General features: G+C 43.1%; 1 protein-coding gene across 15 annotated transcripts in view; it reads right to left on the bottom strand.

The window, feature by feature from the left end:
* SRGAP2 (SLIT-ROBO Rho GTPase activating protein 2) overlaps nucleotides 1-12,920 on the bottom strand; it is a 239,460-nt gene that overhangs the window by 134,374 nt on the left and 92,166 nt on the right. For all 15 annotated transcript variants that reach the window (XM_023758976.1, XM_023758978.1, XM_023758979.1 and 12 more), the window contains one exon: nucleotides 5,665-5,857. In XM_023758976.1, coding sequence (XP_023614744.1) covers nucleotides 5,665-5,857 — 193 coding nt within the window. The remainder of the gene's footprint in view (nucleotides 1-5,664; nucleotides 5,858-12,920) is intronic.

Here is a 12,920-nt window from a genome sequence, read left to right as displayed (position 1 = left end):
TTATGTTCCCTTACTCAAAAACTATCACGGCTCCCCCATGCATACTGAGTAGACCCTAAACCTGACACTAGCATTCATGACACTATACTGGTCCTCACAATTTTCAAGACTATTTACTATGCATTTATTATTTCTTTCTTTCCCAAACAGACAAGTTACCCACCAGCCATGTCTTTCCCAATTGTTATCAACACTGTTTTCTCTGTCCAAATTCTTCCTCCACCATCTTTTTATCCTCTCTACAACTTTTGCATTGTCTCAATTGAGTTAAGCTTAAAGGGCCAACACTGAGCATTGGCACTCTTATTTTTTCATTTCCCATCCATTGAACTTCACCTCCATACAGTCCTCCCCAGACCCCAGCCTGAATAAACCTCTCTTCTCTGTGCATTTATGGCACTTTGAATACATGGTGGCCATGGCCATGGTCTTTCCTACATCTGCCCTCTTACACATCACAGACAATGTGGCAGAGGCTGCTAATAGTCCCACCCCAAACCACCACTGTTTCCCCTTCTTCTATATTAATAGAAACTCTTATTTTTAGGTCAACCAGAATAATAACTATACTTGTCAGCTCCCTTGCAGCTCAATATAACCACGTGACTAAGTTCTGGCCAGTAAGATGTAAGATGAAGAAATTATGTGCCACTTCCAGACTGCACGTTTAAAGAGTAAGGATGTGCCTGCCCCCTCCCCCTTTTGCCTTTCCCACTGGCTGGAATGGGGACATGGTGGCAGTGAGCCACCTTGGGTCATACAGACAAGGGCAACACTCTCAAGATGGAATGATGAGGCTGACACAGCCCTGAATGGCTAATGCCCAGACTATTACACGAGAAAAACCAACCACTATCTTGTGTAAGCCATTATTATTTGAGGTCTATTTTAGTAGCACACGCTATATCCTAACCAAAACAGCCATGTCTAAAATGCCTTTCCTGAACCAAAAATGTTGACTTTTCAGTTGCTAACAAGTGGTCCAAGTTTGGCCTGGTGATGCTGCCTGCCAAGTGCCACTTCAGTTTCAGTAGCAGGGTTGTCTCTGCAGTGAATGCTTGTGCGTGCAAACATCAGCGTACCTGCTTCCCTTTTGCAACACAGAGATGTGGAAATTGGAAAAATGAAAGTGCTACTACTAGTGTTGCATTGAGAAGAAGTCTCATCACTGTATTAATAAGACAAGGGTAGACAGAAGTCATCAGCAACTCTTCAGATGCTCACTGGACTTAGGGAAGCATACATGGGTTTAAGTGTGGCAAAAAGAAAGACCAGGTACAAAACCCTGAAAGTACATCAGGTGAGGTATGTATGATTCAGAATTTCACATAAATACTTAGAGCAACAGAACCCACCTACTCCACCTAAAACTGTGCTTTGACATTCAACCATTTGACTTTTCTGTACATTCTGTATAAAAGTGGGATGTTGCCTGGACTCTCTTACTGAGCTTCTCACCATCTTGCTGGTATTCAATACATTTGTGTGTATTTCTCACTTCCTCTTCTAATCAGCTGAGACATCAGGCGACTTCTGACCATATGAAATTGCCACTACATTACAATTTTGACCTACAAAATCCAGCAATTTCGTTACATTCTGATGAATTAAAGCTCTTGGGATTGGGGCTCATTTTAGTCATCTTCACATCTCTCACAATGCCTTCTACATGGAAGAGTATCTGTAAGAAATTTCTGGGATTAACTTTTACAGATTTTCTAGTTCCACCACACAACATTATCCTTCCTTACCTTTTATCCTTTTAATGCTAAAAAAAAAAATCTCTCCCTCTCTCCTTCCACTTTCCCTCCCAGCCCCTTCTAGTAGTAACTTATATTCCTCCCTAACATTGGGTGTGCCCAAGCCTTGGGTCCTGATTTTAGCTCTTTGTTCTTCTCTTTCTCTTCTCTGAGTTCATATATTTTCATGTCTACCATAATCAGTTTATACCGAAGATTATGCTAGCTATTTTTAATTATAACCTATTTCAGAAGTACAACCTTCCATCTGGATGTCTGAAGACCTCCCACTGTCCCAAAACCAACATGTCCCAAGTTGGTTCACCATTCACAAGAGGTCTTTCCTAAACATCCTATTTTTATCGTAGATGCCATAATTCTTCTAGGTTGCCAGGTTAGAGACACTGGGTCACCTCTGACCATTACATTTCTTTACCCATACAGTTATCCAGTCCTGTTCAGTTTCTAGAATACTTCTTGAATATATTCCTTTCCCTTCATCTGAACTCCTCTGCTTGTCTGTCAAAGAGCTATTATTTGGTGTCTACTTATCTAACCTTATCTTCCACTGCTTTTGAAAAATATCTGTGTTCTCATAATACTTTGCTCACACTTCTATTAAAGGCCTTTTAACATTATGTTGTCTATATGTTTCCTCTGTAAGCCAAGATTCTAGAGCTTAGTCTCCATAGGAATCAGAACAGAGTACAGTATCCAGTAGGTATTTATAGGGGTTTGTTGAATAAGTAGATTGTTACTCAGGATAAGATCAGACAAGAAGTTATTAAAGTAAATTAGCCATAATGTGACAGCAAAAGGACTGGAGAAGTCTCCCTCTTACAAGCTGTTGTAACACCCTGTACTTTAGTTATGTGTCACTTACTTCAACTCATCTAATTGTGTGATTTCTTTAATGCCTGCTTCCTCATTCTACTGTTAAGTGCCATGTGGAACACTCAGTGGCTTATTCACTGCTGTATCCCAAGGCACAATGTCTGGCCTAAAGGAGTTCAAGGAATGTGTAATGGACATTTGTTGAATGAATTTATTAGAATCTCTCTTTTAATGAAGCTGGATTCCTTACTAGTCCCTTTACCCCATTTACCACCAAACATTCCTACTTCCTTTCACCTGTGATACTGTTCTCTACTACACAAATCTTTAAAGCCTAACCTAAATTTCACTTGCTTCTAGAAAACTCTCCTGACTAGTTAGTCTAGGTCCTTTACCTATCTCTGATAATTTATCCTTGACCTCTTATCACATCTATATTCTACATAAAACTAATGATCTCTTAATGAGATCATTATTACCTTATCCTTTAATTGCTTCCTATATTAAAAAATCTTTTCTCTACAACAAGAAATGGCCCCCTCTGGATACATACAATAAACTTCTCATATCTTCCAATACCTGTACAATATGAAGCATATAGCTGACCCTCAATAACTACTCACTGGTTATTTGGGGGGAAATGAGGCCAGGAACCAGCTTTATCAGGAAAATCCATTCTTCCAGCCTTGGAGAAAACACCCTAATCTTTTTTGTTGTTTTAATTAAATCTTTACTGTTGAAAATACTGCATATGTCTCCCTTTTCCCCCCATTGGCCCCTTCTAGCCCACCCCTACCACCACCCCCGCCCCCACACACATTATTCTTTGTATATGATCTTAATCAGAGCAACTCAGGTTATTTAGAGAGTAACACGTCTGTATCTTAATTTGTAGTAAATATGTCCTTAAGCAGAGAATATAATAGATATACTAGTAAAAATAAAATGATATTTTAAACTTAGGAGCAGCTTATTAACAGAATAAATCCAACTTTGAATCATTTTTCTTAAAGCAAATGATTTCTACACCAAATCTTCATTTATCACATACTAAAATAACATTTTATTCTCTCAGGACTGCTTATCATAAAGAGAACAGGACTTGGGAACGATAAGGGACTCTAAGGATAAAACATCTGGAGGAAATTCTCATTCTGACTAAACTGGGAGCGTCACATGTTCTCCTCATTCTTAGCCTCATATCACTGCTCAGAGCTGGCTTGTAAAGGATATTTGTTTCCCAAATTATTAAGGCAATAAAAATAGAAAACAGGAGAAAACATATTTGGCATTAATTCTTAAATTCATTCATTCATTTACTCATTCAATAATATTTAGTGAGCATCAGTTTTATACCTCATATTATGCTAGGCACTGTGGAAGACTGAAAGATGAATTAGAAAAGTTTATTCAGATCACTAAGAGAAAATAATATAAGACAGACAGTGCTGAAGTGTCCTAATAAAAGAATAAATAAAATGCTGTACAAAGAGGAAGAACCTTCTTTTATTCTGGGAGAATTAGGAAAGTTTCTTGGAACAGGTTGCATCTGAGATGGACCTTAAAACATGGGTATGGCTCAGACATGCAGAGATGTGAAAAATGGGCACACAGGCTCAGATAACAGGATGAGCACAGGCACACTGGAGTTAACGTTCTGCTTGGTGAAGGTTCTGTGGAGCAGAAACAGGAAATAAGGTTGGAAAGCTAGTTGGGCCAGATGTAGAGGGGCTTGAGAACCAAGCCAAGGAGTGAGTCTCTTCACCTTTGTGAATAGAGCAGCAATTCTCAAATTTTTATGTGCGCACAAATCACCTGGGGATCTTGTTACAGTAGATCTGGGGTGGGACCTGAGATTCTCTATTTCCAACATCCCAGGTGCTGCTGATATTGGAAGACCAAACCTTGAGTATCAAGACCATAGATACATAGACAGTGGGGAGCCACTGCACAGAGAAACTGCCTGATCTCCAGTGTGTTCCAGGAAAACTAAATCTGAAAACAGTGGGTCAGGCAGATTGGAAAGGAGAGAAGCTATAAACTGTGGTCTTCGGCATTGGTCGTCCATTAGATCAGCTGGGAAGCTTACACCAAGGCCCGACTCCCAGAGATTCTTATTTAATTGGTCTGGAGTGGGGCCCAGATTTCAGCATTTTTAAAAGTTCTCCAGGGAATTCTAATGTGCAGTTGGGGCTGAGAACCTTTACTGTAGATGATACAGTAAATATTGTAATCGCTCAGGCAAAGATGATGATTTAAACTAGGGCAATGGCAGTGAGAACAGAGTGGAGGGGCCAGCGGTATAAAATACTATAATTGTAGAAGAAATAGACTTTAGCAACTATCTGGGCAGCAATATAGAAGTATGGCTGCAACATCATTCATTTCTACGGGTTAAAGACATTTTGGTGAAATGGTTAAGAGTACAGGCTCTAGAACCAGATGGGCTGGGTTTAAATTCCAGCTCTATTTATTAGGGGTGTGTGTGTGTGTGTGTGTGTGTGTGTGTGTGTGTGTATACACTGGGCACGTTCCTTAACCTTTTTATGACTTAATTTTCTCACCTATAAATTGGGGAAATAACAATAACCAACATATGGAGTTGTTGTGGAGATTAAGTGAATTAACATATATGTACATAGGAAGAGCTATGGAAGTGTTCATAGGAAGAGCTATGAAAGTGTTTGTTGTTATTATTAGCAGTAGAGGCCCAATGCACAAAATTCGTGCAAGAGTAGGCCTTCCTTCCCCTGGCTGCCAGAACCAGCTTCCCTCTGGCACCCGGGCTTCCCTCGCAGCCCCGGCTTCGTCCAGAAGGTCATCTGGAAGGACGTCTGATCTAATTAGCATATTACGCTTTTATTATTATAGATGGTTCATCATCTATTCTGATCTCTCCAAGGTGTTGAGCTGTATATAAGGCTGATCTGGAAGAGGAGAAGTCCTTGAAGGCTCTTAACCCTCAGCCAATCTGAAGTCATAGGGTTACCTGTTTCATAAATCCAATTAGATCTAGGTGGCATACCCTGCCTCCCTCCATCCCAGACCCCATTCCCAAGGTCTCTAAAAGTAATAGCCAAGGAGTTCCTACTTGAATTGCTGGTCCTTGGTGCTCCGTGTCTTGGCCAGGAAGCGCTCTGCCAGCTTTTCCAGGTTGCGGGAGTAGTCCATCTCAATCTCAGCCTTCTTTCGGAAGAAGTCCTGGAGGTCCTGCAACAGCTGCACCCGGAGCTCACACTGCTGGTCCAGGCATTTCATCTGCTCTGTGAGCTGAGCGCGGATCTCTGCAACAACAAAAAACAAGAGTCATACAGAGATCCCTAAAGGGAACCATACAGGCCAACATTTATACCCCTTCCTTTCACTTGATCCCTGTCCTGGGGGGTGAGGGAGGGAGGAGGAGGAGGTGGAGGAGGAGGAGACTTGAAAAACACTGGAACCAAAAATCTGGTGAATCATTTAAGACAATGTGATTATTAGACATAATGATATTCACAGCTACCATTTATTGAACAATTTACTGTGTTTCTGGCAATGCCAGAATTTGGGCTCTCTTCTGGCAAAGAGCCTAATGAATTTTCTCCCAACCATTCTGTTGGGTAGGTACTACTTTCATCCCCATTTTAAGATGAGAAAACTGATTCTTAAAGGAGTTAAGTGATTAGATTCAAACCCAGACAGATTGACTTTAGATCCCAAGCTCCTACTTGTTATACTTTCTCTGCATCTTTGTGAATTAGGGTGAGAGTCAGGATATTTTAATAGAGAAAGGGCCCTGCCCAAGGTCAAATAGTGGCAATCAAGAATGAAACAAGCACCAGGTCTTCTAGGCAAGTAAACCATCTCCTGTCAAGCAGATTCCATAGTTTCCAATATCACAGAATGTAAATCAGCCTTCAAGAAGCTGATATTTTTCACCAACAAATATCACTCATATCTCCGTTGCTTCACCCCCACTGATGCTCAGAACTCCTGCTTCATCAAAGCTAGAAATATTCTGGGTAAGCTCCACCTGGCAGATTTCTGGCTGGCCGGAGTCCTCGTACAGGGCTAACAACACCCTCTCTGGAACTGCAGCAATGATGGCTCCAGCTGCAACCAGATCTGCCTCAAATGCAAAACTGCATTTGTTACTGACAGGAGACCTGGCACCCAAAGGAAGCAGCTTGCCAAAACCAGACTGCTTGTCAGCTCAGAGGAGGCCTGCAGTGCGGATCCTGCTGAAGTTATGTCCCAATCCCCATCTGCGTAACAACGGAGCCATTTCTTTCATCCCTTTGCCCTCCAAGCCTGCTCAGCTCAGTGCATTAGGATGTGACCGTCACTCCAACCCCAGGAAAAAAGAGTACCTATATTATTATGCCTTCCTTATAGATGCTCCAAATTCATTCCCAGATAGTAGAGCTGGAACAATGCTTTCTGTCTATGCTGTGTAATGCATGGAACAGGGGGATCTACAGTTTTCATCTGAGCAGTGGATAAATCAGAGGCAAATCTAGCATCAGGGCTATGATGTTGAAAGGTACACCAAGCACTCCTTTAATGAAGCAATGAGGAATGGGTAAATGGTGCATTTAGCTTCCCCTAAAGAGGTTCATAATCTATCCCCATCTTCATTTTGTTACTCTTTTCATAGATAGTAGGATGTAGCAAAAGTATCTGATCCTTTACGGGTCATCTTAGGTGATCTGTAAGTGCCATTCTCACCCTCTTCGTCCACACGCCTCCCCCTCGCCAACCACCATGCCAACCAGGTCTGCAGTAACCTCACCTGAACTGAAACTGAGCACCGCAGGATTGTTTCAAGCAGACAGAAAGCTGTGCAGAAAAGCCACGTACCTCATCACTCATCAAAGCTCTCTTGTTCTGTGTTTTATGGGAGTCTGATTACAAGGGTGTTGGGGGTGGGGGGGCGATTCGCAGAGGGCATGTCAGGCATACGGTTCTTGCCAGAGATTTCTGGGCCTCTTTTTTTATTTATTTAAGAAACTGCTTTTTACAATATATATATATTTAAGATTAACATTTATTTATTTATTTTGTTAATCCTCACCCGAGGATATTTTTCCATTGATTTTTAGAGAGAGTGGAAGGGAAGGGGAGAGACACACAGAGAGAAGCATCAATGTGAGAGAGACACATCCACTGGTTGCCTCCCGCATAGGCCCCAACTAAGGCTGAAATCGAGCTTGCAACCAAGGTACATGCCCTTGACTGGAATCGAACCTAGGACCCTTGAGTCCGAAGGCTGATGTTCTATCTACTGAGCCAAACCAGCGAGGGCAATTTCTGGGCCTTTCAAAAGCAACAGTCCTTTCCTACGGGCATCTGTACCCTTCCATCTATTGACAGATAAAGGTCATAGTCACTGGGTGGACCGACTGTGGTGGAGAGGACATTCATTGATATTACTTACAACTGATCCATTCAATAAGAATCAGGGCGAAAGGGACCTTTTTGGGTGAAAAGGTACCCCGTCAGTAACAGATGTGGAAGAGGATGTGGATGGGCGGTGGGGCTATCAGGCCCCTCTGAGTCACCTGTAATTCATTTAAGACTTTGCATCAATAACCTCACTAACCATGGAAGTGGAAAGAAACATGGTAGAATGGATGATGCCTATCCTCCACCACAGAAAGAGGGAGCTAGGCAAATTCCCTTGATACCTATGAAGTTCCAGAGGTAGACCACTCCAAGGCTGTGCTATGCAAGGAACCAGCACTTCAGAGGAGGCCTCTGAGATATGCGAATTAATTTAAGAAGCCCCCTAAGCACCTACAGCCAGCACAGCATGCCACCCCGACTTTCTCAGGTGCCTCAATGAGTGAGCAGCACATCACAAAATGATCCTAGTTGTGCTCTAGTCCAGCCGTCACCAACTGGTGGTCCGCGGACCACTGGTGGTCCATGAGGTCCAAAAGGTTGGTGACCGCTGCGTCTAGTTCAAATGTGGCTCTAAGGGCCTAAATCACCCATCAGCCGGAAGATGGAGAAGGGGACATTCTAGGGGTGGGAGCCAAAAGTGACCCATCAGGCATCCTTCCAGGACCTGAAGGAAAGGGAACATGTATGTGTTCACTGAGTACCCTTTATATAGATCAGTGATGGCAAACCTACGACATGCGTGTCAGAGGTGACACACGAACTCATTTTTTTGGTTGATTTTTCTTTGTTAAATGGCATTTAAATATATAAAATAAATATCAAAAATATAAGTCTTTGTTTTACTATGGTTGCAAAGATCAAAAAATTTCTATATGTGACACGGCACCAGAGTTAAGTTAGGGTTTTTCAAAATGCTGACACGCCGAGCTCAAAAGGTTCGCCATCACTGGCCTAAGTTATCCCCAATTATCCTGATTGCACAGAGGAGAAAACTGAAGTGAGACTCGTGAAGTAATTTACAAAAAGGTCATACAATTAGATGCAAGTGGGGCTGAAGCTAAATTAAGGTTTGTCTGACTTGTCAAAGAAGTTGATACTGGGGCAAGGAGACAGGAAGAACAGAACATGAGTCCGGAGTATCTGAAGGTACTTCTGCATAAATCACAGTTTTGATAGCTCTCACCCTGGAACGTTCCCTTCCCCACTGTCCAGTTGACAGGTGACTCAGTCGGTGACAGAAGTGGAAGAGAATGCGGAGGGCGATGGGGCTATCGCAGAGTCAAGCATGGACTAGCCCACTGACTCACTAGCTAGGCCACATTTTGGTCAGTCCACAACAGGGCTGGATCCTCCCCTGCTTCCTGAATCTACTCTACAGGGCAGCTTAGGAGCAAGCGCTTTTCTTGTCTGTGAGCTCACTCTGAGGTCTGCCAGTAAGCCCAGGGGGGCAGAGAAAGTGAGAAAGCAATATCCCCATCCTTGAACCAGGAAAAGAAGAGTGCATCTCTGCTAGCAGATACCACCTGCCACTGGAGTTGATCTGTGATTTGACACCACAGAGCACTCCCCCTCCCCCACAACCTGCCTAGAAAGAGAGGCCTCCCTGGCTTCCATTCTCAGAGCATCCATCCGGACATCTAAGGGAGACTACAACCACCCCCATCTCCAGGCTGCAGCCCTGAGACAGAATAGCTGCTCTGTCCAAGGTAAAATGTGCTGCTTCAGGTTTTTGCTGCCGCTGCGAAGACAAACAATGGTACCCAGGAAGGCAGCTGTGCCAGCCCCAGTCATCTGTCCATGCACATAAGGGGCAGGAAACAATGGGCCACTGAATGCCAGCACGCCTGGGCCATGTGCCCAGACTGGAGGCCCCTCTGCACCCTGACCTACCCACAGACTATAAGGGCAGAAAGAAGAAAGGGCCAATTGATAAAAACACGAAGGAATTCCTCACAGTTCCATCGTGTGCTCAGGCAAGTATGCACATACACACGTGTGCACACTCAAAGACACGCACACTCACACCACCCACACTGTGTTTCACCATAACAACTCAAGAAGGCTTTACAAATCCAGTTAGAGCTGGATGAGAGTTCCTGGGAGGGGTGATGGGGTCCTTGCCAGTTCTGTCCTACAACTACACGGGAAGAAGTCAAGCTCTCGGTTTCCAGAAGCAGCTGTATCTCGGGACATGAATGAAGCCAAAGTACAAAGGTCACCATGAACTACCTGGAGTGATCAGGGACCTGCCACACCAACAGTCATGTAGACACTAAATTATAAAACATGACCTCCCCTGGGCACCTAACACAGCCCATTTATTCAGCAACTCTTTGCCAAGCCCCTACCATATAGCAATCCCTGTGCTAGATGATGGTGATGGAGAAAACAGGCCCAAGCCCTGCCCTACATGAAGCATGGCTTGACAAAGAAAAAGAAAAGAAAGCAAAGACGGTCTTATTGCTTCTGTTCTGGATATTCTTTATTATAACACAGCCATGGTAATAAGTTCCAACCTGAAGACCAAAGATTTATAAATCATCAATAGCAGACAAAAGAAATCAAGCAACAACCCTAATAAAAATTCAATGTCCTGACTTTTTTTCCATCGCATTTTTTAAAACATGACCCTTGAATAAAAACTGCAGCTTCCCTTGCAAACAACTTTTCTGAGTTTCAGAGCTGACCTTTGGTTGATATTTCATCCAAGATTCAAGTCAAAATTTAACTCCACTGTCCTGGAATTAGACAGTGGCGATAGTTACACAACCTTCTGAATATACTAAAAAACAAAAGCCCACTGAATTGTACAATTTAAAAGGGTGAATTTTATGATATGTGAATTATATCTCATTAAAAATTGTCAACCTAACCAAATAGCATGTCCTGTTGAGCACCATACTTCCAGCTAACAGGCAGCAAAAGGAGGGAGGAATTCTTGGTTTCCATTTCTCCATTTGCATGGGCTGATTCTCAGTTCTGCATTGAATATTCTTAAAGCTGCCCCTCTGGACAGCAAGCTTGGCCATAACATTGAAATCCATTGGTAGATCACCATTCCATCATTTGCAAAGTATGTCTAATCAAAACCTGGCAAGGAGTAGTTTTTTGGTTTTGCCTTTTTAAAATCCTCACCCAAGGATATGTTTTTATTGGCTTTAGAGAGTATGGGAGAGAGAAAGGATGGGGGAGGGACGGGAGGGGAGGGAGAGAGAGAGAGAGAGAGAGAGAGAGAGTAGGTTGCCTCCTCTATGTACCCCGACCAGAGATCTAACCACCTAGGTTATGTGCCCTGATGGGAAATCGTTCGAACCCACAACCTTTTGATGTAAGGGATGGTACTCCAACCAAGCCACCCGGCCAGGTCAAGCAAGGAATGTTTTTACGCATGAGTTAATCAAGTCCAGGATTAGCAGATACATCCAGCAGAGCTCCCCCTGGAAGTGCTGACTCCTTGTCCATGCTTGCGTACAGCTGAGATCCTAACTACACCTGTCCTGGGAGTTAGAAGAAGGCTCATTTTCTTTTTTAGAAAGATGCTGACGGGTCACATGAAGAATGAAATTGAGGGGAAAAACTAAATACTGATTATTTAACAAAAACGATCAGGGACCTGCCACGCCAACAATCAAATGTAGACACTAAATTATAGAACACCTGCAAAGCAGGTGACACAGTCCTCTGAATACTGTTCTCACTTTAGAGAAAAACCCAAGGAATTCACCAGTCAGCAGAGTACAAGAGGATTTTGTTCAGCCTATAGCTTTCAATCCAGAGATATTAGCCCTATTCTTTCCCTCTTTCAAAATTCATCCTTCTTCAGGAATTTTCTCTGATTAAGTCACACAGAACCCCCTCCTATGAATCCCACATTTCCGAGGACAAAGTGGGGATGGGAGGGCAGGCCAGAAGAAGATGTAATCTTTGGAGAGAAACACAGACATGTCCTTCCCTTGTCTCTGATGTGCTGGCACCTAGGGGACAGGAGCTGCTACTCCCACAGGCTCTGTTCCGAGCTGACAAAGCATGAGATCAGCCCAGGTTCCCCAGCGGGAACCGGGCCTGACTGCCAGTCTTTTTCCACAAAATCTGCCTCACCTGCCTTTAGCCCTTTCACAAACACATGACGTCACCTCAGCCATCTGAAGAATATTAATTCGTAGTACCTTTCCAGCAAGTGTTATATAAGAAGACAATTGAGGCTTTCATCAGGTTCTACCCTCCATATCTCTTACCAAGACCTCTTATCTCAAGGGTAATCAGCCCCTCTCAAAACTGTTCCCCAGGAAACACAATGCTGGAATGCCCTGCCAAGTCTTGCTCTTTGCCCGACTTGTTTGCTTTTTCTACAAACTCAGTAGTGGGAAGGCCCTTCGAAATCCCTGTTCGAAAGAGCAGAGAACCAAAGCCCAGAGAAGGGAAAGGAATGGCCGGGGATCACACAGCCGTTTAGCTGCACATCTAGGCCTGAAACCCAGGTCCCTGGGTTCCCAAGCCAATGTTCTTTCTTACTGCAAATATTTATTTGAGCTCCTCTTAGGAGCTCTGTGAATAGAAGGACAAAGTCTTCCCTGAAAGTTACCAGAGTAGTATGCGAGAAACAAGTGAAAAAACCTGTAACAAACAAGGTGAAATGATAAATAAATAAATGAGGTATGCACACTATACGGTGAGGGCAGAGCGAAGGGAGACATGTATCAGCTTCAACCCGTCCTTCAGTGACTGATTACTATTACTAATCTATGAGTAGTCAGTGTTCCAAGAAAAGGCCATCAAGCTACTTTCAGTAAAGCAGAAAACTCCTCAAAGAGTATGACTTTTACCCTATTGAATACAACGTAGAAATAGACGTTAATCCAAACAGCCAAGCAATAAATAGCTACTAAACTTCCAGAATGTGTGGATGTGATAAATACTTATTGTTTTTCTTTCCTTGTATCCATACCCTCCCTTCCTCTTAGC

The sequence above is a fragment of the Myotis lucifugus genome, unplaced genomic scaffold, assembly GCF_000147115.1.
Source record: "Myotis lucifugus unplaced genomic scaffold, Myoluc2.0 scaffold_145, whole genome shotgun sequence".
Classification (NCBI taxonomy): domain Eukaryota; kingdom Metazoa; phylum Chordata; class Mammalia; order Chiroptera; family Vespertilionidae; genus Myotis; species Myotis lucifugus.
Note: the sequence above shows the minus strand (reverse complement) of the source record. Positions and strands in the feature narration are given on the sequence as shown.